The following is a 27,942-nucleotide window of genomic DNA, read 5'->3' on the forward strand; positions in this document are numbered from 1 at the left end:
TGGAAGAAGCAGTTTTGAAAATACTTTTCCAATCGTGGGGCATCCTCACCAGTGACTTTTCACATTGTAGATCTTGTTTATCAGGTGTGATCAGTATCAGTACTGCTCAGAAAGACATTTTATCAAAAGGAGTTCAAAATGAGGCAGAAAAGGAGTAGTAAAGTCAAATAAAAACACAGCCCTTGCTTCAACAGTTACCTGGAAGAGAGCAGGGGGGTTGATACGTTGAAATGAAAACCTTATGTGCTTTGTGGACCAGTTAAAAAGGTAGTTGTTCTCCCCTGAAGCAAATTTTATTTTACTTTTTTAAAAGGCAACAAAGCATGTGGATAAAAAGTACCTGTAATGTTTAGAAATGATTCTGATCCTCTCATATATTTTGAGGCCTCAGATTCATCACTTATATATAATTATGCTTTTCATTTGGTACCAGTGGTGGGTTGAAAAACAGCTCCCAAAGCTGTCCATGTTAAATCCCTGGAATCTACGAATGTGACCTTATTTGGAAAAAAGGTCTTTGCAGATGTAATTAAGTTAAGGATCTGGAGATGAAGAGATGATCCTGATTACTCGGGTGGGTCCTAAACTCGATGACAAGCATCCTCCATAAGAGACACGCAGGGGGAACTTTGAAGCAGACCAAAGGGGAGGAGGCAATGTGACCACAGAGGCACAGACTGAGGTGATGTGGCCACAAGTCAAAAATATGGACAGCCACCAGAAGCTGGAAGAGGCAAAGAAGGAATTCTGCACCCCCCCTCCCCCCCGAGCCTCCAGGGGGAGTGTGGCCCAGCCAACCTCTTGATGTTGGACTTCAGGCCTCCAGAACTGTGAGAAAATGCATTTGGGTCATTTTAAGCTGCCCAGGTTGTGGTGACTTCTTACAGCGGGCCTCAGAAATTGATGCAGTGCTTGTAAAAAAAATCTTACTGAGGCCTCAAGGAAATGTCTATTATCTTGACTTGTCCAATATCTAATCTCCTTTCTTCTGTTAATAGCCCCTGAATTTCCTTTCTGACATTGTCCCTTCTGCCACTCTCAGCCCATGGGGGTTGGATGGGCTGGCCTCGCCCCACGCCAGCCCTACTGGGGGGCAGGGACTGTGGCACGGATGTGGTGAATCTGACTCTCTGTTCCCCTGGCCATAGTGATTGGTTCAGGAAAGGACACATGACTCAGACCAAATCAATGAGATTTACTTTTTTTTTTTTAAGTTTATTTATTTATTTTGAGGGGGGGAGTGCAGGAGGGGCAGAGAGAGAAAGAGAGAGAGGAAGAGAGAGAGAATCCCAAGCAAGCTCCACACTGTCAGCGCAGAGCCCGATGTGGGCACTTGAAATTACAAACTGTGAGATCATGACCTGAGCCGAAACCGAGTCGGAGGCTTAACCGACTGAGCCTCCCAAGTGCCCCGGTGAAATTTACTTTTTTTAAAGGACCCAGAATTCTCAGGTAAAATCCCTTTTTTCTCTTGGATTTGAAGCTGGCAATTGTCATTGGGAGCTCCTGGGATCTTCGGGTGGGAGAGGCCGCTGAAAGAGAAACCGATACAGGAAAAAGTGGAACCAGAGATAAGGAGAGCCCGGGTCCTCCTTATATCCCGTGAGCCCTCGGACCCAGCTCACCAGAGGACGCACTACCTCTGGGATTTCAACCTGTAGGTGCCCTTATTTGCTTCAGCCAGTTTGAATTGGGTTTCTGCCCCTAACAACCAAAAAGTCCTGACCAATACAAAGGTCACAGTGTCTCGTGTTTCTTTTCCTTTGGTGTAAACAATGTGGTTTTTTTGGGGGGAAAGCCAATGAGATAACCACCTGCATTTTTTGTGATGCCCAGAACGAGAACGCTTCTCTTTCAAGAAAACCACAATTTTAGATCAAGAGAAGATCTGAGTGATCATCTCATCCGAAGCCTGCATTTTCCTCTTGGAGGACACAGGGAAACTCAGGAAGAACCCAGAATTGCGGCAATTCCACAGTAGAATTCCACAACTCGGGTCTCCTGGAAACCCAATCTGCAGCAGAAAGCTAGATTTCAAGACATTTACTTTATCGTGTAAACGTATTTGGCCAAGAGACTTACATAGTCACAAGAAGATTATAACAGATTCCTCTGCTGTATAAAGAATAACAACGATAGTAGTCTTTATTGAATGCTGGTATTTAATAGTTATGTTCGCCTCTAAATGAGGTGGAGAGCCAGTGGAGGGTTCCCTGTAGGGGTGCCATGATCTTCACGGTTTAATGTTTGGGGTTTTTTAATTTGTTTTTTATTTTGTTCTATTTTAGAGAGAGAGAGCATGCGAACCGGGGAGAGGGGCGGAGGGAGAGAGAGAAAGAATCCTAAGCAGGCTCCACGCTCAGCGCGGAGCCCAACGCAGGGCTCCATCCCATGACCCTAGAATCACGACCTGAGCCAAAATCAAGAGTCAGACGCTTGGCTGACTGAGCCACCCAGGTGCCCCCTTCCTGGCTTAACATTTTCTCGAGGATCATTCTGGCTGCTGTTTGGACAGGGTAGAAGCAGAGTCCAGCTAGGAGACTACTGCAAGATACAGGGATGGCTTGGTTCACGGCACTGGGGGTAGAAACGGTGAGAAATGGTGACTTTTTCTGGGTATCTGTTGAAGGAAGAGCTGACAGATTTTCTGGTAGATTAGACTGTAACTGGGCTGTGAGGGGAAGGGAGGAGTCAGGATGACTCCGAGGTATTTGGGCTGAGCAGCTGGAGGACTGAGTTGCCATAGACTGAGAGGAGAGACAGGTGTGGCAGGGGAGAGTGGGGAGACGCAGGTTCGGTTCCAAGCACGTTACGCTGGAGATGCCTAGGAGATACCCAAGTAGAGATGCCAAGGAGGTGACTGGCCATACGAGGTGAGAGTCTGTCTCAGGAGTAGAGATACACATGTGGTGTTGCCCAGTGATTGGATGGTGGGAAAGCCACAAGGCTGGTTGAGGTCACAAAGGAAGTGAGTGTGGGGAGGGAGGAGGCGGGAGATCAGGGGCTGAGAACCGGGCACTCCGACCCTGAAAGGTCGAGTTAGTGAGAAGGAATCCGCAAAGGCAACTGGAAAACACGAGGCTAGTGAGGTAGGAGGACAAGAGGGAGCGGTGTCCTGAAGGGAAAAGCCTTGAGCGCAGTCACGTCCCTCGTAAGAAGGAATGTGCAGATGGATGCTGCTAGTGTTCTAGAAGGGCTGAGGTTCGGGTGGGTTCTGTCTGAGCAGGAAGCGACTTGCACTCCTGCGTGAAAGGGTGGGGAGACAGCTGGGGTTATTTTTAAGCTGGTCTGACAACGGGCCTGGGGAAGATGATCGTTTGGCTAATGAGCCCTTGCCCGCCGGTGAGAAGTTCGCCTGAAATGTGCCCCCCTCAGCTCCATCTCCAAGGCGCCGCTCTGGCTTCTCCTGGGAAGGACGCCAGCCCAAGATGGCTGGCTGATTTCTCCTGCCAGGGCCGCGTCGTGGCGAGGAGCACTGGCACTGGCAGCTCCCCAGAGAGGGGAGGGGAGGAACGAAAGCGTCAGGCCTCCGCTCCGGGCAAGGAGATGTGGGCTGGGTGGAGCCGGGAGGACCGGCCCCATAGTCAACCTGCTGAGGTTTCCTCTCCGGGTCCCTTCTTGAATCCACGGTTCAGGCAATGCTCTTGTCGCGCCCCCTTTAAATGTCTGACCGGGGGTTCTTCTAGAAAATGGCAGCTGGTGCTGACTTGGGCATTTCCTGGAACTAACACAGCACTTTGGCTCAGTTTAGCTCAATAAATGCATAAGGCACCATTATGCGCCTATCTCTATGTGAAAATGGCTCCAGCCTTCAGCCAACCGGTTTCTTCCCCTCCGGGCTCTGCCACCCCCCACTGTGCTGGTCTACACTCATCAGAGACTTTGGCTCCTGGCTTAGCACGTTCCTCGCCATGCCTTGGCTCCCTCTCATTCGGGGTGATTTCAGTACTAATGTGAGTGAACTGACCAATGTCCTAACCCCACGATACCTTACTATTCTCACCTCCGGGAACACTCACCTCCACGCCGTTAAATGATTCATACCCAAGACCATGCCTTAACCTTTTCGACCACCCAGATTCACTCCAACTTGGAAAACGTGAACTCCAACATCCCGCTTTCTGATCACAGTTTGGGCCCTCCTAACACCCTCGTTCCTCTTTTCTCCCTTCCCACCTGTTCCTGGCTTTCCTACAGGACCTCTGGGCTTCTCAGATTTCCTCCAAATCTATCAGTGAAAGCCTCACGTCACTTCCTGCGCCATTCAGCCCAAACTCACGGCCTCTCACAACATCCCCCACTAGCCAAAACCCTTATCCATTTGTCCTTAGCCGTATACATACTGCAAAACTACCCTCCGGATCAATCTGTCCACCTTTTCTGCTCCCGTGCCCAGAAAAGCTACAATATCCCCACTCTCCCTCCTTCCACTTCAAGTTGCTTAAAGAAGTGATGTCTGCGCTCAGACGGCCTGACTCTTTGCCTCCCAGTTACACCCAGTCTGGTGTCTGTCCCCACAGCTCCTTGAAAACGGCTGAAACTATTCTGGCAAAGGTAAGCACTTACTTCCAGGTCGCTAAGTCCAACAGGTGCTTCTTGGCCCTGCCTCCTCCCTGCCCTGGGTACCCCTGTCTGCTTCTCTACTCTGTGCCCCAGCCATCCCGAACCCCCTACAATGGCCTGTACCTTTGTGCCCTAGCCTCCTCGGCCTGGAGAACCCTTCTCTGCCTTTTCAGTCTCCTTCAAGGTGCAGCCCAGGGAGGAACCGTCTACACTTGCCTGGCGTCCTGTGCTTATCACTATCTTAGTACTCATACCTGTACAGGAATGGACTTTCCTGTCACCCCACAAGACTGGAACTCCTTGGGAGCAGCGACTGCCTTTTTGGGGCATGTATTTATTTATTTTGAAAGAGACAGACAGAGACAGTGTATGCACTGTATGTTTGCAGAGAGAGGGAGAGAGAAAATCTCAAGCAGGCTCCGCGCTGTCAGCACAGAGCGCAACTCAGGGCTCAGTCCCGCAAACCGTGAGATCATGATCTGAGCTGAAATCAAGAGTTGGATGCTTAGCCCACTGAGCCATCCAGGTGCCCCCCTTTTTTTTTTAAAGTTTTTATTTAAATCACCCTGTGTTCATCAAGACAAGTGCACTCCTTAATCCCTATCACCTGTTTCACTTATCCCCCCCTCCATCTCCCCTCTGGTAACCATCAGTTTGTTCTCTATAGCTCTCTATAGTGTATTTCTTGGTTAATCTCTCTTTTATTTTCAGGGACTGTATTTTAAATCTGCTTTTTTGTCTTCATTTTTCCCAGTAGCATTTGGCCACTCCCACCTTCAGGAAGCCTGCACGACACCCCATTCTCCTGGGTTACCTCCCACTTCAATGGCTATTCCTTCTTCATATCTTGGGTAACTGCTTCTCCTCTGCTTAACATCAGAATGTTGAGAGAATCCAAACTTCACCCTCGACCTGGATCTCCCCCTGGGCCATCTCCCCCATTGTGTTAAATTCCATCTATGGGCTGCTGGCTTCCAGATTTTTATCTGAATCTGACCTCTCCCTTGGGCTTCAGATGCATATATCCCATTGCCTAATCACTCACAGGGATGTTTAATAAATATCTCAAACTTAATGTGGTCAAAACAGGACTCTCGATTTCCGGCTCCAGATCTGTTCTCCCCAAGTACTCTTTATCTCAGTATGTGGCACGTTCAGTAATCACCGCATTGCTTGGCCCAAAAGCCTAGGACTAGGGTGACCACTTGTCCTGGTTTGCCCGGGGCCGGTCCTCGTTTTAGCCCTGAAAACCCTGTCCCAGGAAACTCCTCAGTCTCAAGCGAGCCAGGATGTTTGGTCATCTCACTTGGGAATCACCCAAGATCTCCTTCTTTTCTTCTCATTCCTCATCCAATCAACTGGATCTCCATCCAGATATACCCTCTTTCCACCTCCACTGCCACCTCGTCCAAGCCTCCATCATGTCCCACACAGACCATCCCAATAGCCTCTCCATCTGGTGTCCCTCCTCCCTTGCTTGGCCCGCTGCTTTTTCACACAAGAGCCAGAGGATCTTTACAAAGAGAAAAACACACCACTAAGGGCTTGAATACCTACTAGTTCAAGCACTCCAACTACACTTAGAACAAATCCAAATTTCCTTCCTGTAGGCTCTGCATGATCTGGCCCTCGCCTCTCATCCACTGGCATTTCCTAGTTCACTCCCTTCTTCCCATCCCTCCCTTCCCCCATCACCTTATGACTCACTCCTTCCTACCATTCAGGTATGAGGCCAAAGTTACCCTCATGACTGTATCCAGAGTCATTCCCCAAGTTTCTCCCTATCGGATCTCTCTCTCTTCCATTATCTTCAAGGCATAGCTCACCACCTGACGTTACCTTGTTCATTTTTTTGTTTGTGTATCAACTCCCCCATCTAAGATGTAAGCTTGAGAGCAGAGCCCTTGCCAGCGTTGTTCACATCCCTGTTCTCAGCACTTGGCTCGGCACACAGCAAGTGCTCAGTAAATCTTTCCTAAATAAATGAATATTCAGCTGAGTACAGGGTCTCTCACTGTGGTCATAAAAGATATTGAATGAACAAATTAATGCGAGTCAAGCAAGCTCTAGGCTAAGCTCTGGGCCCACCTTCATAACTAAGCTATGGTGCTTTAGGAGTTTATGAGAAAGATATGTAAATCAAATTTTAAACTAAATAGTCATAACAATTATGAATATGCTGGGGAGTAAGAAATGTCATAACTGGGTGCCTGGGTGCCTCAGTTGGTTAAGCGTCCAACTTCGGCTCAGGTAACGATCTTGCAGTTCGTGCGTTCGAGCCCCGTGTCGGGCTCTGTGCTGGCAGCTCAGAGCCTGGAACCTGCTTCCGATTCTGTGTCTCCCCTTCTCTCTCTGCCCCTTCCCTGCTCACACTCTGTCTCTCTTTCTCTCAAAAGTAAACATTTAAAAAAAAATGTCATAACCTTTTCCTTTTTTTAAGTTTATTTATTTACTTTTGGGGGAGGGGCAGAGAGAGAGGGAGCGATAGAATCCCAAGCAGGCTCCACACTGTCAGCACAGAGCCCGATGTGGGGCTTGAACTCACGAACCAGTGAGATCACGACCTGAGCCGAAACCAATAGTCGGACGCTCAACTGACTGAGCCACCCAGGTGCGCCCCCCCTTTTATTTATTTTTTTATTTTTTAATGTTTATTTATTTTTGAGACACAGAGAGACAGAGCATCAATGGGGGAGGGTCAGAGAGAGAGGGAGACACAGAATCCGAAGCAGGCTCCAGGCTCCGAGCCATCAGCACAGAGCCCGATGCGGGGCTCGAACTCATGGACCGTGAGATCATGACCTGAGCCGAAGTCGGCTGCTTAACCAACTGAGCCACCCAGGTGCACCCCCCCTTTTATTTTTAACTAAGCTTTATGCTCCACGTGGGGCTCGAACACAATCCATCTACCAATGACCCATGAAGTAATCCAAAAGAACCAGTTTGGCCATGTCACCGCCTTTATGTAGCATGAAACAGACCAAATCTCTTAGCATGGCCTTCAAAATACTCTATCATTTAGAGTAACAACTTTATTCTCCGCTACATGCTACATTTTCCATCCCATAGAACTCATACCCAGCTTGCCTGACCTATTAGCCGTTCCCCAACATGTTTCTATATTCTTCCATTTTCACATTTTCTCTAAAGCTGTTTTTCCTACCTGAAATATCCTTTGCCTCCTTACCCATTAACTGCCCCCTTTCCCCAACATTTACCCAATTAAGAGTACTTATTTTTTCCAAGTCTAGCTCTATTTCCATCTCGTCTATGAAGACTGCCTGAGAGGGATGAGGCAGGGACTCGGGAAGCAGACTGGGTTTACCTGCCCATTTTTTGCCATTCTTCCTAGTTGTGTCATCTTGGGTAGGTCATGATGCTTTGGGTCCTTCATCTGTAAATTGGGAGATAGATAAAATACATCACATAATTTACAGCAGAAAGAAGGAAATGGATTACAAATCAGAAATTACTGGACCAGGGGCGCCTGGGTGGCGCAGTCAGTTAAGCGTCCGACTTCAGCCAGGTCACGATCTCGCGGTCCGTGAGTTCGAGCCCCGCGTCAGGCTCTGGGCTGATGGCTCGGAGCCTGGAGCCTGTTTCCGATTCTGTGTCTCCCTCTCTCTCTGCCCCTCCCCCGTTCATGCTCTGTCTCTCTCTGTCCCAAAAATAAATAAAAAACGTTGAAAAAAAATTAAAAAAAAAAAGAAATTACTGGACCAGAGGGGCACCTGGGTGGCTCAGTCCGTTGAGCAACCGACTCCTGATTTCAGCTCAGGTCATGATCCCAGTGTCGTGGGATTGAGCCCCATGTCGGGCTTTGTGCTGACAACACAGAGCCTGCTTGGATTCTCTGTCTTCCTCTCTCTCTCTGCCCTTCCCCTGCTCGTGCTCTCTCTCTCTTAAAAATAAATAAATATTTAGGGGCGCCTGGGTGGCTTGGTTGGTTAAGCGTCCGACTTCAGCTCAGGTCATGATCTCACGGTCTGTGAGTTCGAGCCCCGCGTCGGGCTCTGTGCTGACAGCTCAGAGCCTGGAGCCTGTATCAGATTCTGTGTCTCCCTCTCTCTCTGCCCCTTCCCTGTTCATTCTCTGTCTCTCTCTGTCTCAGAAATAAATAAATGTTAAAAAAAAAAATTAAAAAAAAAATAAATATTTAAAAAAGTTTTAAAGTAATAATGGAAGGTATAGGTCTTTAAAATATATATATGTGACTTCGCATTAGGGAAAGATTTTTGAGAAATGGCACAAAAAGCATGGACCATGGAAGAAAAAATGGATAAACTGGACTTCTACAAAATTTTAAAATTTGCTCTTAAATGACATGATTAACAAAATGAGGGGTGCCTGGGTGGCTCAGTCAGTTAAGCATCCGACTTCAGCTCAGACCATCATCTCGCAGTCCATGAGTTCAAGCCCCACGTCAGGCTCTGTGCTGACAGCTCAGAGCCTGGAGCCTGTTTTAGATTCTGTGTCTCCCTCTCTCTCTGCCCCTGCCCCACTTGCACTCTGTCTCTGTCTCTGTCTCTCTCTGTCAAAAATAAATAAACGTGAAAAAAATGAAAAGGCCAGCCATAGACTGGGAGAAAATACGGGTAAAACATATACATGGTAAGGGATTTATATCTAAGTCCCAAATACACACACACACACACACACACACACACACACACACACAATCTTGGTTAAAAACAGACCAAAGATCTGAACACATACTTCACCAAGGAAGATATTTGCTGTTTCAAATCGACTTATGAAAAGATGTGCCATAACATTAAACGTCAAGAACATGCAAATTTATACCAGAATAAGATACCGCTGCAAATCCACTAGAAGAGCTAAACTTAAAAAGACTTACAATATCAAGCAGGGGTAAGGACATGGAAACATTGGATCTCTCATACGTTGCTGCCAAGTGGTACAGCCGCTTTGGAAAACTGGAAGTTGTTTCCTTATAAAATTAAACATATACTTACCATGTGATCTGGCAGTCTCACTCCTAAACTTATCCAAAAGGAATGGAAATGTATGGCCACAGAAACACTTGTATACACATGTTCACAGCAGCTTTATTCATTTATGCAGCATTTATGCAGCTATTTATTCAATAGCCACAAATTGTAGACAAACCACCTGTCCCTCTACTAGTGATTGAATAAATAAATTGTGGTGTAATCGTACAAGTAATACCACTCAGCAACTGAAAGGGTGGACAACTGATATACCCAAGAGCATAAATGAATTTCAAAAGTATTACACTCGATTAAACAAGTCAGACACAAAGGGTACATACCGTATGTAAGATACAATTTTTGTGAAACTCTAGAAGAGGTAAAATAGTGATAAAAAGCAGGTCACTGGGGACGCCGGGGTGGCTCAGTTGGTTGGGCATCCAACGCTTGATTTCAGCTCAGGTCGTGATCTCGTGGTTCGTGGGTTCGAGCCCCGCGCCGGGCTCTGCACTGAAAGCGTGGAGCCTGCTTGGGATTCTCTCTCTTCCCCCCTCTCTGCCATTCCCATGTGCTCTCTCTCTCTCAAAATAAATAAACAAAGCAAGAAAAAAAGAAAACAAGGCAGATCACTGGCTGCCAAAAGCTGGAGGTTGGTTGAATACGAAATAGTGTGCGGGAGGGGCACCTGGCTGGCCCAATCAGTCCAGCATGCAACTCCTGATCTCAGAGTCTTGAGTTCAAGCCCCACGTTGTGCGTGGACCTCACTTAAAAAAAAAAAAAAAGAGAGAGAGCATCGGGGAGCTTTTTGGGGTAGTGGAAATGCTCTTTATCTACCTAACGAGGAAGTGCCTTTCATAACACCAAACCTCATGCTCTCACTTGAAAGAATCACCTGATTTAAAACTGTAGGTGTAAATTCACCACTAGTAATACTAGCTTCTCAAGAACACCGCAATTACTATAAATAAGCATAATGTGTACGTGGAAGACAGACTTTCCACACATTTAATTGCTTTTCTGAAACACACGAGTCAATAAATTCCTGAACTGTGCGTGTTGGTGGGGGAGCCGGTCCACTGGGAGGAGGCGGCCATGGAAATTATCACTAGAGTTGACGAAAAGTATGTTGTGCCCCTAAGACATCCGGGTTACTATGCTGCACCCCTGGAGGTAGACCGGGGCCAGCCCGTGGAGCCAATACCAACTTACCAAAGAGCGGTCCTGGATGTCCACCTGGCCTTGGCTACTAGCGTTAGGAGGGAATCGGGCAACAGCAGCCCGAACCCCCAGCCCAGCGGTTCTTGAGGATCCTTTCCACCTTCCGAGCTGGTCTCGTGTACAGCTCTGTGATCAGACACAGTGATTCTCCACGCCTCGAGCAATGTGCCACCCTCTCTCCTGTCACTGAGGATGACTGCCCTGGTTCACCAGCATGCAATAGCAAGCAGAATGCTAAGCAAATAGCTGAGTGAGATGAAGCCCTGGACTGGAAAAACCCTAACCCGGAAAGTCGAGCCAAGATCCGACATCATCGGCCTCTTAGATTCCACCTCCAGTCTCCTAAATTAGCCTCTCTCTGTGGAGCTCAGGAAGAATCGATTCACTTGTTCGCGTTCAAATACAAACCTTGGTACTCCCACAGGGAACCGCCTCCACTTCCGGGCACTCACCACCAAAAGGTGGAGTCACAATGGGCAGGCCTGGACCGGGCAGGGCAGTTCTCCCGCCCGGTTACACACCGCGGGAATGGCCTCCAAGGGAGCAGTAGTACATTGGTAACAGCAGGGATCCACCAGGCACTCTGAGATGGTGGGGAGCGCCATCTAGTGGAATCAACGGAGCATCTCTAGAAACCCCCAGCCGCAAGGGAAGAGAACAGATACCCTGGCGCCGCAACACAGGCTGTTAATTCTGGAAAAGAAAAGGACTCGGCCGATGTGCTCACATGTGAAAGTCAGCAGTTGACATGCACCGTATTAAGGACACTCGAATGAACTGATGTGGTATCCCCAGCCAGGTTGACGCTTGCGATTCCATTCCACAAAGTTAAGAGCGTCCGGCGGCTTCCCTGGGAGGACCTTTCAGTTCCGTGATTCGACCTCATCTATGATCGGGGCACATTTGTTTGTAATCAGACCTGGCTGCGTCGATGAGACCTCAGCGAACGCTCTGTGAGAGGTGACTTTACCAAAGTGATTAACCTGGAGCACCTGGCTGGCTTGGCTGGAAGAGCGCGCGGCTCTTGATCTCGGGGTTGTGAGTTTGAGCCCCACGTTGGGTGTAGAGATTACTAAACACACACATACACGCAAACGAAGGAAAGAAAAGAAAAAAGTGATTAACTCATTCAAGAGATTAGACAAATAAATAAATAAACAAATAAATAAATAAATGAAAGTGATTTACTCATTCAAATCTTTGTTGAATATCTATATGCTAGTCACAGTTCCGGGCCAGCGAGGGTGGCAAAAGACAAGAAACAAGTGAAAATGTTAACAAGATGAGGTCAGACTGAACATAGTTTTTTTAAAAAGGTGAAGTGAGGAATGGGGCACCTGGGTGGCTCCGTCAGTTAAGCGTCCGACTTCGGCTCAGGTCATGATCTCACCGTTCCTGAGTTCGAGCCCCACGTCCGGCTCTGTGCTGACAACTCAGAGCCTGGAGCCCGCTTCAGATTCTGTGTCTGCCTCTCTCTCTGCCCCTCTCCTGCTCAGGCTGTCTCTCTCTCTCTCTCTTAAAAATAAACAAATGTTGAAAAAAATAAATAAATAAAAAGGTGAAGTGAGGGAAAGGGCAGGTTGTGGATAGGGCAGTGAGGAGTCTCTTGGAGGTACTTTTGAGATGAAGGACTCATCTTCTCATGAGGAAACATTTTTAAAGACAACCATCCCAGAATATATACGCAGATGCGTTTTCAAAACTGTTTTGGGACTGACTCCTCTCTGGTTTTTGCCTTCTGAGCCAATGCATGAACTCCACCAAGCAAAGCATGCTGGGGCACCCGGGTTAAGCATCTGACTCTTGGTTTCGGATCAGGTCATGATCTTGCGGTATCGTGGGTTCAGGCCTTGTGGAGGGCTCTGCGCTGAGAAGTGCTTGGGATTCTCTCTCTCCCTCTCACTCTTTACCCCTCCCCCACTCGCGCTGTGTCTCTCTCTCTCTCAAAATAAATAAGTTTTTAAAAATTAAAAAAAGAAAAGAAAAGCATGCTTGGGGGCACCTGGCTATCTCAGTCGGTACAGCACGAGACTCTTCATCCCGAGGTTGTAAGTTCAAGCCTCATGTTGGGGGTAGATATTACTTAAAATCCTAGGGGCACCCGGGTGGCTCAGTCAGTTGAGTGTCTGACTCTTGATCTCGGCTCAGTCATGATCTCACAGTTCGTGAGTTTGAGCCCCCCATCGGGCTCTGCAGCTGATAGCGTGGAGCCTCCTTGGAATTCTCTCTCACTTCCTCTATCTCTGCCCCTCCCCTGCTCACATTCCCGCTCTCTCAAAATAATAATAAACTTTTAAAAATAACATCTTTTAAAAAAGAAACAGAAAAAAAAAAACAGGTTTAACTCAAAATGGTATACTGCATGCAGCTTTACTCTTATCTCTCTTTTTGACCCTGAACATCTTTGGGATATTTATGAAAATTAACCCAGTCTTTTTTTTTTCCAATTATTTCTTTTTGAGAAAGACGGAAAGAGAGAGAGGGGGCACAAGCAGGGGAGGGGCAGAGAGAGAGGGAGAGAGAATACCAAGCAGGTTCCACACTGTGCTAACCCTAACCCTAACCCTAACTCACAAACTGTAGGATCATGACCTGAGCCAAAATCAGGAGTCAGACACTTAACTGACTGAGCCACCCAGGTGCCCCATCTCAGTGTATTTATGTTTTTAATGTTTATTTATTTTGAGAGAGAGAGAGTAAGCAGGGGAGGGGCAGAGAGAGAGGGAGAGAGACTACCAAGCAGGTTCCACACTGTCAGTGCAGAGCCCAGTGGGAGGCTCGAACCCACGAAACAGATCATGACCTGAGCCGAAATCTGAGAGTCTGACAATTCACTGACTGAACCCCCCCAGGCACCCCCAAAATTAATCCAGTCTTAAACCACATATATGGTAACCTATTATTTTGGTGGGAAAGTACACAGCAAGCTCTGGAGAGAGTTAAGGCCCCTGTGAGCTCCTTTCTTCCTCTTGGGTAGACGGTGTCTTTAATGAGCACACACCTCTGGCAAACTGTGCTGTTCTTCTGCTGCGGAGGTCCTCATGCTTGTCTTCTAGGGAAGGATCTGCAAGAACAATAGTGAACAGATGGAGGAAAGAGTAAAAGATGAAAAGAACAAAACTTGCTAAATCACTCCCAAGTTCGTCCCTTGTAGTTCAGGTTTCTGGACCTTATGTCCTCATCAGATCCCTGGGGTATCTTCCCGATGGGTCAAGCAACCCGCTTTCTATACACCTAGCTTCCTCTGTCTTCCCTGGTGAGATTACAGAGCCGGCGGATGGTAAAACAGGGATGCAACTCAAATTATTACATAGTAACACATACCCCTACCGACCCCCTGTATTCTCCATTCCATGTGTAAAATGGTTTCTTTAAATTCCCTGATGGCAAATTTGTCACTAAAACATATTAATTGGAAGCAATATAAGTCTTGCTTAGTGAATCCTCAAAGTGAGTGAGGTTAGAAGAGATTGATGTATCCTATTTATTACCCCTATTGCTCTAGATATTGATATCACGCAACCTTTGTATTTTAAAGTCATAACTGACCGACACAAACAGTCTCTCTGGAGCAAATCCAGGGAGCAAAAGACTAATGTTTTCTATTGACCACAAAGCATTCAATGAAGTCCATAAGGAAAAGATCCTAATGACCAACACAGAAAGATTCCAAAAAAACTAACATTCGTGTTATAATCAGTTAAATGAAGAAATATCAAAACCTCCTTATACATACAAAAGAAATGAAGTCTCTCAACTCAAAAGGGTACCCTGGGCAGCATACTTATTTTTTAAAATGTACTAAGAATTTTTTCATATATCTCTATATTAGATACTTTTATAACATGTGTTTTGTGAGAAAAAAAGACAAACAAGATATTTCCACTTTTTTTTTTTTTTTTTTTTTTAAAGAGAGAGAACGGGAGAGGGACAGAGGGAGAGAGAGAATCCCAAGCAGGCTCCATGCTCACTTAGTGCAGAGCCCAACACAGGGCTTGATCCCAAGACTCTGGGATCATGACCTGAGCCAAAATCAAGAGTTGGCAGCTCAACCGACTGAGCCCCCCAGAAACCCTCCATTTATTTTTAAAGGTACACAGAAGGGGGCGCCTGGCTGGCTCAGTCGGGAGAGCATGTGACACTTGATCTCAGGTTTGTGAGTTTGGGCCCCGTGTTGGGTGTAGAGATTAAAAATAAAATCTTTAGGGGCACCTGGGTGGCTCGGTCGCTTAAGCGTCCGACTTCGGCTCAGGTCACGATCTCACGGTCTGTGAGTTCGAGCCCCGCGTCAGGCTGACAGCTCAGAGCCTGGAGCCTGTTTCAGATTCTGTGTCTCCCTCTCTCTGACCCTCCCCCGTTCATGCTCTGTCTCTCTCTCTCTCAAAAATAAATAAACGTTAAAAATAATAATAAAAATAAAATCTTTAAAAAATAAAAGATAAAAATAAAAGGTACACAGAGAATCCAAAGAAGTCTCCAGATGAGACCACCAAATTCCTAAATCTGTAACCAGCAAAATTTGCCTTAAACTTTCTATTAAAGTAGAAAAAAAACAGCACAATTTCTCCATGATATCAGCAGTCATAGCAATAAATCTGGTTTGATGTGAATATGGCTATTTCCATAAAACTTCCGGGAAGAGAGAGCCAAAAATGCTTCAATTAATCCCAAGATGGTATAAAGTATAACCTGGGGCTATCAATTCAATTTGTACTAAATACTGATTGCTTGCAACTATTTTTTCCTCCCGGTTCAGAACTATATCTTTAATAAATTTTCTTCATCAGCTAGGAAGATCCAAATACCCAAATTAAGAATGCTATTATGCCTTAATCCATTAATAGGCTTGTTATAACCCAAATGCTGTCTTTTTTTCAGGGTAAGAAGTTTGATTTTTCTGATGCGGCCGTCACATTTATGCAACATTGTAAATGGGAGAATGTCATGATTTACAGTATCATGGTTATCATTAATAATAATGCACAAACTAAAGAAACATTAAGATTTCCCTGCTACTTAACTGGCGCAGCCACTCTGGAAAACAATATGGGAGTTCCTCAAAAAGTTAAAAAACAGAACTGGGCGGGGGCATCTGGGTGGTTCAGTCGATTGTCTGAGTCTCGATTTCAGCTCAGATCATGATCTCACGATTCATGAGTCTGAGCCCCACATCGGGCTTTGCACTGACAGTGTGGAGGCTGCTTGGGATTCTCTCTTCCTCTCTCTCTGCCCGGGCCGCCCCCCCCCCTCACAAAAAATAACCTAATTTAAAAAATCAAAAAATAGAACTATCCTGGGGTGCCTGGGTAGGTCAGTAGGTTGAGCATCCGACTTCAGCTCATGATCTCACAGTTCATGAGTTCAAGCCCCATGTGAGGCTCTGTGCTGACAGCTTGGAGCCTGGAGCCTGCTTATGATTCTGTGTCTCCCTCTCTCTCTCTGCCCCTCCCCCACTTGCTCTCTCTCAAAAATAAATATTAAATAAAATAGAACTACCCCACAACCCAGCAGTTGCACTACCATGTATTTATCCAAAGGATACAAACATGATGATTTGAAGGGGCATGTGCCCTGATGTTCATAGTAGCGTTATCAACAATAGCCAAACTATGGAAAGAGCCCACATCTATTGGCTGATGAATGGATAAAGAGGTGGCATATACACACACACACACACACACACACACACAATGGGGTATTACTCAGTCATCAAAAGAAATGAAACCTGGCCATTTGCAATGATGTGGATGGAGCTAGTGTGTTATGCTAAGTGAAGTCAATCAGAGAAAAACAAATACCATGATTTCACTCATATGTGGAATTTAAGAAATAAAATAGATGAACATAGGGGAAGGGAAGAAAATATAAGACAAAAACAGAGACAAACCATAAGACTCTTCACTATAGAGAACAAACTGAGGGTTGCTGGAGGGGAGATGGATGGGGGGGGATGGGCTAAATGGGTGAGGGGTATTAAGGAGGACACTTGTGGGGTGCCTGGGTGGCTCAGTCGGTTGAGCATTGGGCTTTGCTCAGGTCACGATCCCACAGTTCGTGGGTTCGAGCCCCGCGATGGGCTCTGTGCTGACAGCTCAGAGCCTGGAGCCTGCGTCGGATTCTGTGTCTGCCTCTCTCTCTGCCCCTCCCCTGCTCTCACTCTGTCTCTGTGTCTCAAAAATAAATAAAGGAAAAAAAAAAAAGACACTTGTGATGAGCACTGGGTGTATATAAGTGATGAATCACTGGGTTCTACTCCTAAAACCAATACTATACTGTGTTAACTAACTTGAATTTAAACTTAAAAAAAAAAAAAAAAAAAAAATTTCCCTGTACCTAAGAGAAACACTACGCTAAGCCGAGCATGTGAATTTGACTGCTTCTGTGAAATACTCCATTTTACTGTTTTCTTTGCAGAAGTGGATGCCTGGGCCAATTTTGGAATCAAATCCCCAGTCTCTAAGAAGGGCATTTCATACTCTAAGAACCAAATTCCCCTATTAAAACTTGGTTTGCAATCCTACTCATCCCCTTAAAATTCCTCCCCTTCAACAAGCTGAGGTGCAATTTACATGTCACATAACCTTTTTAAAGTACAGAAATTTGTCCAGCCCCTCTAAGTTTATAGTGCTTTCACACAAGTACCTGAGTTAATCCTGAAAATTCTGCTCAGTAAGTCCAAAGCTAATGTAAAATACTAGGAAACATACAATATCAACTTGAACCAAAATATCATGTAACATCTAATAATTGCAAATATATTTATTACAATTTACAGATTAGTTAAAGTTATATACACAAATATAATTTTAGCTATAAAATCCCAACAAACTGGTTACATTTAAATCACTGCATCTGTAGAAGCCAATTTAGAGTCTCCTCGTCCCCTAAATTCACCTTCCTTAAATTATAAAAAAATAAAATCTGACAGTTTTGATTTCAAGTTAAAGATGAAGAGGCGCTGTTATCACATTTCAAACACTCAGAAAAGGAAATTTTACCTGTCTGTACAAAGCCTTTCACATGCTACATTGATACTTAAAGCACCATTGCAAGACTTGAAACGTACACAATGTTCAGTGACAGCTTCCAGGTTTGACTTTGTTCTAACAACTAGGATTGGGATGAAATGACAAGAATTTTTTTCTCCTTCAGCCCCACTTAAAAATAGCCCCTTCTGTCCTTTTCATCACTGTCTGATCGCTTCTTTTAAAGGAGGGTGGTAAGTGGGAGAACTCTTCCCCAAGCTTTTACTCATTTGGTAGTGAGGTCGGAATCCACAGGGAACAAGGTTCCAAAATCCAATACGTGTCAAGCTATGCCATTATTTTCACATAAGCGAGAGGTGCAAGATTTCAGGCGGAGCCTGTGAAATAACCAGTAGGCTGCAGGCTGGTTTTAAAAGAACGCCTAGACGCTTTCCATAAGCTTTGTTCAAGGCAAATGGTGCCTTCTTTCCATCTGACACAGCGGTGCTTGAAACCAGCCTGTTTCCACTGCGCTCCAGCAGGACTCTGCAAGTGCAGCCCCTACAATGGCCTCAAGTGGAGGCGCACAGCGCCCGGGGGGTAAGGGCTCTGCAAAAATGGGACCGGCTTTGATGATGGCGTACTCGCCGTGTATTCACCTGTGAGTATGTATGTTATCACTGGAGGCAATGCTTAGAGCAGACTGGATGGAAGTAATGACCAGGTAGATTATAAACTGAGGTAGTAACTCTGCCAGCACTTCTGATGAAAAATTTGTTTCCACACTGAAACAAATTGAAACTGAAGAGGTCACCTGTTCTACTCATGTGTTCCATCACCTGCGACAGGAGGCACGTGGGGTAAAGAGGGACCAATAGGAGGAGATCAACATTACCTCGGCCTAACAGATGTGCATCATGTAGAGCCAACCAAGCAAACCAAGGACAATCAGTCACTGCAAAAACTTCAATTCAAAAGTGAACTTTGGGCTAAAAATATTAAGACTTTCGAGTTAAGTCTATAGTACCATCCTGGAAGTACAGGCCTTGTCTTACTTCTCTCAGTAACAGAACACAATAAACTTGGATATCAACTGAAGTCTGTATTTTATGTTGCAAACTGGAAAATTCAGAACTGCCCATTTCCAAGTTTACAGTGTCCCCCTGACAGGTTTTAAAAGTGACGGTGCTGAGACGTGAGATTAATAACACTGGTTTTCTGTTGAGAGCATACACAACAGAACCAAATTGCTCTGAGAGGTCTCCTAGCTCCTTCCTAGGACAATTCTTGGCTTTTCAACTTAAAAAATAAATGCCTATGATGCAATCATTGCTTTCCAGAGTCTTTTACAACAATTTCTACCTGCTGCAACATGCAAAGAGCCATTGAATTGGGAACGACAGTAACATGTACAGAACCCTCTCCGAGACGGTTTGCACACAAGTTAAACGTGTTAGACATTACAATTTGGCAGAAAGATGCAATTTTCCTAAACACCAGAAGAGTCCTACACATGGAAGTTTTGTGGCGGTTCCTGAAAGTGTCTTAGGTAGAACTTCACCTAGAAACAATGACCCACCACACAACTTTCAACCAGAGTCATTTTTAGTAGAGGGAAAAAAAGTTGACACAAGATAATTTAAGCTGGTAGCATACACAAGATTATTTTCTCAGCTTTTAAGTTAGAAGGGCCACATCACTGACATAAAAATAGAGAGAGAGAACATAAAAGCCTCTTAATTTTAGAATGTCAGGGAGAAGAGCCCAGCGTTTTCAGACAGGTAAACATAATTTAAATTAGAATGGAAAATGGGCTTTGCACCCTATAAATATTGTTTCCCAAGAAAATAAGTTTTGGAAATGCAAAATTACACCTTAAACGGTCCCCTATTTCACCTTGGCAAGCACAGAACATTCAAAAACACATCCAACTAAGTCAAAAAAGGGAGGATTAGAAACCACATCATCTCATCCTTCATTACCAGGGCTCGGCTTCAAACCTGGACATTTCTGAGTGGGATTGGTTGCAAAAAAAAAAAAAAAAAAAATTAGACTAGGTCACTGGGTCCAAGTTGCATATCCTCTAAAAAAAAGGACAGCTGCCAAATTTTGTTTTTAAAAGAAACCTCTCAAATAAGAGGTAGTGTATGCTCGAGTTAGAGGCTGTCAAACCATCTTAACATTGCTCGAAAGCAGTAAGTCCTTTGAAGCATGTTTCCTGGAGTCTATTGAACATTCTTTCTCTGTGCTCAACTGTCAAGCAATATCCAATAGCATCTTCTGTTTCTTGAATTCGTTTCTGGAACCTGCACCCATCCCGTGCAAATTCTTCCCATGGTCCTTTGCGGTCCTCATCACCACTTATATAATACTCAGTAACTTCTTCAAGGAAGGTTACCTATAAAGACAAAGACTATTTTTAATCGTGCTCTAGGATCTTACAATCATTGAGGTAATTAACCAAACCTTTATGCTACTAATTCTTTCGGAATATCAAACAACCCAGTACCTCAGAGGAATATTTGGTTTCAACTGTAACAGAAGTTTAAGAGAAAAAGAAGAAAGCAGCAGTAGTTCTGACTGATTAGATGGCCTCTCAATAAATAGTGAGCAAATGGCCATTTGCACCTACATGGATGGAACTGGAGGGTATTATGCTAAGCGAAATTAGAGAAAGACAAATGTCATAGGACTTCACTCATAGGAGGAATTTAACAGACAAAACAGGTGAATGTAAGGGAAGGGAAGCAAAAATCATACACAAACAGCGAGGGGGACGAAACAGAAGAGACTCTTAAAAATGGAGAACAGGGGCGCCTGGGTGGCGCAGTCGGTTAAGCGTCCGACTTCAGCCAGGTCATGATCTCGCGGTCCGTGAGTTCGAGCCCCGCGTCGGGCTCTGGGCTGATGGCTCAGAGCCTGGAGCCTGTTTCCGATTCTGTGTCTCCCTCTCTCTCTGCCCCTCCCCCGTTCATGCTCTGTCTCTCTCTGTCCCAAAAATAAATAAACGTTGAAAAAAAAATTAAAAAAAAAAAAAATGGAGAACAAACCCAGGGTTACTGGAGGGGTGGTTGGAGGGGGGATGGGCTAAATGGGGAAGGGGCATTATGGAATCTACTCCTGAAATCATTGTTGCACTACATGCTAACTTGGATGTAAATTTAAAAATTAATCAATTAATTAAATTTTTTTTTTTTTAAAGTGAGCAAATGCCATCTTAATTTCCTTCACACATACACATACATTCCTGCCCCCATCTGTCATGGTGTTGTTCTACCTCCCTCCTCTTGGTTTTGGTGTTAAGAAAATGAATCCAGATGGGGAACTGTAAGTCTCCTGATGTTATCCTTGTGTTTTTTTTTTTTTTTCCAATCCTTAGGGAAGCACAGTTCTGTGACACTTTTCTTCCAAAATGACAAATGTTTCCCCCAGAACTTTTCAGAAATATTTGAAACAGTTATTCGTCAATGTCAGTTGATGCTTTTCTTACGGCACCAAAAGCTTTAACAAGACCTTCACTATTTCTATTCTTTTTCCTTTTAAATAAAATTTCACTTTTTCGGTGCTTTCCAACTTTTGCATCATGAACATGTAGTGTTACTCTTATACTATTACTTTTGTAATCAGACTATTAAAAAGGTTACTTAGTCAACAAAATACAGCAAAATTAACATATTTTAAGGCTATGTTGCTAAGAGACTTTATGGTTGAGATAAAAACCCTTTTCATTCCTCCTTAATATGCTATCATTACATACACATGAAATTGTAAATATTATACTATACATGATTTCACGTAATGAGTGACAGTCCCTTTTTAACCCCTACTTAATTTTTAATATAGAAGTTTCTTTCGGACGGAGCTAAGTACAAAAGTAAATACTTGCTCTAAAATATGTTCGATAGTTACATCAGCTAATCCCACCGTGGCCTACTCCTTTCTCCTTTCCTTCCCTTTACATCAGGCCAAGGAATGCCCTCGAGGACAATTAGCAAGCATGTAACATCTTACTAGATATTGCATTCTAGAGTTACTCACTCATGGTGTCACTAAATAATAACAACAACATGGATAGAGTGTTTACCATATGCCAAGCTCCCTTCAGAGCACTTCACAATTTCTACCTCATTTAATCCTCACAGGACATGTACGATTATCACCTCCATTGTATAGAGAAGGAAAGAAAGGCAGGGAGGTTAATGGGCTTGTTTCAAATGACACAGCTTCCAGGAGGTGTAGCAAACAGACTGCAAACCGAGTGCGGCCCCACAATCTGCACTGTTAGTGCCGTGGCACAGGCGTTTCAAACTCCCATAGCTCAATGTTTCGTTTTAAGAATTAAACTATCAGGGGCGCCTGGGTGGCTCAGTCGGTTAAGCGTCCGACTTCAGCCCGGGTCGTGATCTCACGGTGAGTTCGAGCCCCACGTCGGGCTCTGTGCTGACAGCTCAGAGCCTGGAGCCTGCTTCTGATTCTGTGTCTCCCTCTCTTTCTGCCCCTCCCCTACTCATGCTCTGTCTCTCCCTGTCTCAGAAATAAATAAACATTAAAAAAAAATTTAAAAAAAAAAGAATTAGGCACTATCCACAATTCCCATCTACCTGAAGAATGTCAAGTACTAAAAGGCTGCCCGAATAATTTTACTATGTTTTAGACATAATCCTTTATAAATGTTGCTTCCACTTCATAGTCAGTAGTCTCCCAGCTACTTGATTCATCTCATTTTTACTCAATGAGTAAGCGAAAATGAGACATGAGACATGAGACTGGCCTGAGGTCCCTGAACTGTACAGCTACCATTTAAAGGCAAGGGGATGAATTAGGAGTGTTATTTACTCATCTCATTTAAATCATGCAATAACTCATACAATAGATGCAATTATTACTCCCATCAGATAAATGAGTCAATCAAGGCCATGAGAGGTCAAGTTACTTTGCAGGTCTGGCTGTCTTCCCAAATCTCTTGGCCCTAACAGCTCAGCAGGAGGGAACACAAGTCTCCAGATACCAAATGTGCATTCCGCTGCCCCACTTTGCTTTTTAATCTAGTCACGAAATAGGTCATTTTGTCAGGGGCCCATTAAAAATATAGAGAAAAGATCTTTTATGACGACATTTACAGAAGAGTGAACGAATTTTTTAACATGACTTATTCTACTTCTACAGGCGAGACATACGTTATCACCATTTAGAGAAATTTTCTACCCAGGAAGAGTTTCAAAAGATTAATTCAGCTGGCTATTTGGAGCCAATAGATTATGGCCCTGTCCGCTTGAAACTCTGATGCGGCAGAATCAGAGGGCAGCAATAATTTCCCCTTCTTTCTCTTTCCAAATAAGTGTACAGGAAACTAAAGAAACTTTCCCTCTACAATAAAAGACACCCTGTGTGCTTAGAGGGATTCCTCTCCAATTAATAACTTTAGCTGAATAAACAATAGAGGGAAAATACAAAGCAATTCAAAGGGCTTCCCAAAATAAGATTAACTTGACAATGTGTTAAAAGAATAAAATGTTCCATGAAGTTTTTGAGACTAGTTTAGGAAGCAACTACTCAAGTTAAGCCTAGTAAGTGACCATCATTGTTACAAATGATTATTAACCAGTAACTGGCCAATGAGAACTAATAACTAATAACTAATTGCACTCTTAGGAAAAGGCAATACTATTTCCTGGTTTTTGAGTTTTTTACCGTCAAAGTCACGTACATGTCAAAAAGTCTTTCATATTGAAACTAGTGTTTTCTTTCATGGCAAACAACCAGACAAATCTGGCCTGCTACTTGGTACCATCATCCCTCTGGGTCCTAATGGACAGTAATGAAGACACTGTTATCCCATAAATAAAATATTAAGGTCTGCAAATGACGTACCACATTTAAAAACTCTATGGCTACAACAGGACCTGACCAACCTCCCGAAAAATTTAAATTGTGTATACACACAAGGTTTAATTTTTCTGTTCCGTAAAAAAGAGTGGAAAGTTGAAGTTTGCATGCAAATAGCCCAGAGCTACAAACCCAAATGAAAAGGGCACTTTCCGGGGCGCCTGGGTGGCTCAGTCGGTTAAGCATCTTACTTCGGCTCAGGTCATGATCTCACACTCCGTGAGATCGAGCCCCACGTCGGGCTCTGTGCTGACAGCTCAGAGCCTCGAGCCTGCTTTGGATTCTGTGTCTCCCTCTCTCTGACCCTCCCTCGTTCATGCTCTTTCTCTGTCTCAAAAATAAATAACCATTAACAACAACAAAGGGCACTTTCCTGCTAACGTCTATATCCCAGTGTCTTCCATCTGGACAGGAACAACATTCTACAAGAGGGAAGAAGGGGGGGTGGAGGTGGGAGGGTGTCATTTCTTAATCCGAGTATATAAGCTTAGAGTCCTTCTGCGCAAAAAATATGCACGACTATGCCTCCAGAAAAGTCATCCTATTGTATTTAACCGCATCAAAACAGTACAAATTAACAGGCACATTAGAAGAAAGACACAAACCTTTTTCCTCTTGATACGCGTGTGTCTTTGTCCAGAAAGAACCCCACCCTGTCCCAAGTCTGGACCTTCGGTTTCTCGGCTCCCTAACAGGTGCACCTCACAAGAAAGTAAGGTGTGATACTCCGAAATGGCCGCAGCGGGCTCAGACGGCCTCTCTGGGTCGCAACAGCCTTTCCAAATTTTCCCTGATGTTTGAAAAGGAGCCTTAAAATTTAAAAGGTTGTAGGGGTCATCGGAATTACAGAAAGAATTCCACAGTTTGAGATTCTCTGCTTCATCTGCACTAGATTCCCAGTCCTCTTCCTCCCCAGAATTCTGGTCAGGAGACTCGGGAAGGCTTCCGGTCTGGGGAGAATTCTCTAGGTCAGACTTGTCAGACAAATCCTTCTCGGAGTCAGAAGGGGCTCCAGGAACAATTCTGGCAGCAGTCTGAATTGTTGCCGTAAAGTTTCGGGGATTATACGGATCTACGCTATAGAAAGAGTTCCAAAGCTGAAGCCCTTCAGAGTCTTGTTCAAGGTCTGATTCTGAGAATGAGCTATCACTATCAAAACCATCATCCTCAGCCTCCTCATCCCAACCCTCACCTTCGGAATCAGAACTTGTTTCCGGGTCACTGGATGCGCCTCCCAAAATGTAATCTATCAACCTGTTGCTACAGGCTGGTCTCGAGGATAAGGGAATGTCATCCTCTAGGTCTGAGGAGTCAACTACACTTATTTGGTCCTCGCCAGGCTCTTTTTCCACCGGTACCTCACGAGATGGACAGCCTTCTGAAGGCCCCGGTTTCTCCACAGCAAGCGGGTCCTCTGTGGTCACCAACGCGACTTCCTCCTCGGTTCCCGGTTTCTGGGCGGTTCCGGGAACGGCTCCAGCAGAGGGAACACACTGTGTCGGACTGTCTCCGCCGGGTTGCGGATCCATCCGGAGCAAGCTGTGCTCCTCCTCCAGACTGTGGTAGCCATGATCTTGGTCTGGGCTGGGTAACGCTTGCCCCTTGCTGGCCTGCTGGAGGAATTCCAGCCGTTTCATGCGAAGATGGTGGATTTCGGGCAGGCCCTCTCTAGAAAGGGGCGGACATCCCCGCCACGAAGCGCAAGTGATCTCTGCCTTCAGTGGCTGGGGAGGGTCATGGGCCTCAGTCACACAGCTGCTCTCGGGGCTGAGGGTCTGGAAATCAACTAGCTCGCCACTTCCCACGCCGCTCTGATAGCCGAGCCCCACCCGGGGCAGGGAGTCCAGATAGGAGGGGTTCAACAAATAGGAGACCACGCTGAAACTGCTTACACGCTTAACGTTTGGAGGCCCGGAGGGCAAAGAGCCAAGTTCCCTGTCCGAGCAAAGATGGCCTTGAAGGCCACTCGGCAACAGCTCCACTCCCCACAGCTGGTGCTCTAACAGAAAAGCGTGTGCCGCGGGGTCCAGGGCTCCAGCCTTGGCTTTGAGTTCCGATGTTAGATCTAAAGACGAGCACTGCCAGTGGATCCCCTCCTCCAGCCAATTGAGGGGGCTGGCACCAGAGTCGTCCGAGGGGTCGAGCCGCAGCGAACTCAAAGATTTCTGCGCGGGGGGCGCGGCTGGGTCCTCCCGAGCCTTCAGGGCCCTCAGGGCGCTGGACCCTCCAGCAAAATCTAGCCATCTGGTCGGAACCATCTCTCCGAAAAGCTGGCTCCAAACCAGCAGCTTCTGAAGCAGGCTGGGGAGTGGCGCGAAGAGCTGGGAAAGCAGCTTCACCCAGTAGCTGGTCCGAGGCTGGGGGGAAGCAGCAAGTCTGGGGTCCCCGGAGTGTTCCGGGGCAGGAGGCATGGGCAACTTGGAGGTGCCGGGCTGCGGGCGTCGAGGGAAGAAGGGCAGCCGGATCCGGGGGCCCGGCCGAGAGGCTGGCCGTGGCCGAGACCCGTCTGCTGCCGGCTCCATCTCCTTGTTCTTGGCAGTCTTCTCAGGGCTGAAGGTCGGACGGGATTCGGAGCGGCCTAAACAGTCTTGGCCGGAGTCGGGGCCCCAGGCCGATCCCCGGGCCAGCAGAAGAACCACAGCGGGAAGCGGCTTCCGCCGCGGGCGGCAGACCACAGTCCGGAACGGCAGGCGCAGGACGTAGCGGCCGAGACGACATTCATCCTGGCGGGAAGAAGGTGTCCTAGTCCGCCCGAGGCCTCTCCACCATAGATAGAGCCCTCCCGCGGCGACGGCAGCGACTGTCCAGAAGAGACGGACCGTTAAAAAGCCCCTCGGCAGCGCGACCCCGGAAGGGCTGGGCAAGAGGACGCGGGTGGAAGCGAAGCCCAAAATGGCCGCGGGGCCAGCGCGGAGCAGGACACCCCCAGGCGAGAGAACGAGACGAAGGAGGGCGGCTGGCTACGCCACCAGCCCCGCGTCGCCCAACGTCACTCGCACAGCCTCGGCGGGAGGGCCTTTCCCCACTCGGGCGTGCGGCCCCTGACTGGTCTCCGGCCGTTCCCTGTCGGCTTCCTTACTCTCGGCGGACCCAGCGCGCCCGCCGGAGGTTGCATCAGCCGGGCCTAGGCTGTACGCGTGCGCACTGGTTCCCCCGTGGTCTCCTAGGAGACCGCCCCGCCCCGGTGCCCCCCAGCCCCACCCAGTCCTTTGGGCGAAAGGGGACTTTGCCAGATAACCCGACAATTCCCGGAAGCCCTCTTAAGGTCCTAATACACACCCAAGTGTGTACACTTACCTTAGGCTTGCATATATTGGGGTTCCTGTATTGAGTGCTAAGTAGATCGTCAGCATGAGATCTTAGTATAATAAGAATTGACAATACTGTGTAAATACTCGTCTGGTGTTAAGACACTAATCATTTGGAGTGAATAATGAGTGCAAAATCATAAGGGGAAAATGAGTCATTCTTATGCATTCGTGCCCTTTCGGTTTTCGAGTTTCTAAATCACTACTTAGCTTTGCCTACGACCCAGCTTTCAGGATCTAATCCACATACATCTCCCCACGAAAATGTGAACTCTTGTTTCTTAGGTGGTGCCCTATTAGACTGTCCCCTTTCAGGAGAGGCAAACTGAAGTTGCAGAGGAGGAAAGAAACGTAGTCCTCGGAGGTGTTGACTCTCTTATATGCTTCCCAGGAGGCAACACATTCAAGTCCTATTTATGTCCTGAGCCGCCCAGAACCGCAGGATACAGCATGTAAAGGACACACGGACCGTTATCCTTTGAAAAAATTTTGTCTATTATAATTGCTATATTTAATTCTCTTTAGTTCATTTCTTTTTTCTGCTAAAAGTTTTTCATTGACACCTCTGAAATTAAAAAAAAAAATCTATTACAGACGGAGTGTGGTAATTTTAAGCACTTAGGGACTGCGATAAGATCTTTCAGGAACCAGGAGGAAGCCAGCTGCTCTCCCTGCTTCAATGGGACTGTTCAAAGAACAGCCACTTCCTTCTAGGAATCTAAAAGGTCGTCAGTTTCTGTGGTTTACCCCCTTATTATCTTATCCACAGCTCTGGAAATATCTCATTTTCAATCCTAAGAACTTCAGAAAAAAATGTATTAATAATAGGAGGTTAATAGAAAAGAGATCTAAACATGAAAATTAAATACTTGAAGCCTCAGTTTCTTGGTTGTCAAGTGAGACTAACAATTCCTCTTTCAACAGGTTGGTGAGAGAATGAAATTCCTAATACAGTGCCTAGCCTAGAGAGAGTAGGGGCATAACCATCAGCTAATACTTGTGATTTGGCAGCTAACAATGGTTTTCCATGGCCTACGCAATCAAGGCTC

At 45.9% G+C, this 27,942-nt stretch overlaps 1 protein-coding gene across 9 annotated transcripts; it reads right to left on the reverse strand.

Moving 5' to 3' along the window:
• Positions 1 to 1,388: 1,388 nt before the first annotated feature.
• PPP1R15B (protein phosphatase 1 regulatory subunit 15B) lies at positions 1,389 to 26,711 on the reverse strand. 9 transcript variants are annotated; one of them, XR_003965759.1, is made up of 5 exons: positions 24,191 to 26,611; positions 13,736 to 13,798; positions 10,726 to 11,806; positions 7,889 to 7,957; positions 1,389 to 1,532 (listed from the first exon to the last, which is right to left on the reverse strand). XR_003965759.1 is itself a non-coding variant. In XM_030301748.1 (3 exons), the coding sequence occupies exons 1-3, from the start codon at positions 26,105 to 26,107 to the stop codon at positions 11,598 to 11,600; spliced, it is 1,602 nt and encodes a 533-aa protein (XP_030157608.1). In that variant the 5' UTR covers positions 26,108 to 26,621; the 3' UTR covers positions 10,063 to 11,597. The 9 variants fall into 9 exon arrangements, 4 of the variants coding, with proteins under 4 accessions (XP_030157608.1, XP_030157609.1, XP_030157607.1 ...); XR_003965758.1 differs by lacking the exon at positions 1,389 to 1,532 and adding an exon at positions 2,393 to 3,724; XR_003965757.1 differs by lacking the exon at positions 1,389 to 1,532 and having other exon boundaries at positions 7,389 to 7,957.
• Between the last annotated feature and the right edge of the window lie 1,231 nt (positions 26,712 to 27,942).

The sequence above is a fragment of the Lynx canadensis genome, chromosome F1 (assembly GCF_007474595.2).
Source record: "Lynx canadensis isolate LIC74 chromosome F1, mLynCan4.pri.v2, whole genome shotgun sequence".
In the NCBI taxonomy this organism is placed as follows: Eukaryota; Metazoa; Chordata; class Mammalia; order Carnivora; family Felidae; genus Lynx; species Lynx canadensis.

Coding starts and splice junctions, on each gene's coding strand:
- PPP1R15B (XM_030301747.2), bottom strand. CDS start 26,107: ATGGAGCCGGCAGCAGACGGGTCTCGGCCACGGCCAGCCTCTCGGCCG. Junction 20,098..24,190: donor CGCGTATCAAGAGGAAAAAG/GTTTGTGTCTTT, acceptor TTGTCTTTATAG/GTAACCTTCCTTGAAGAAGT.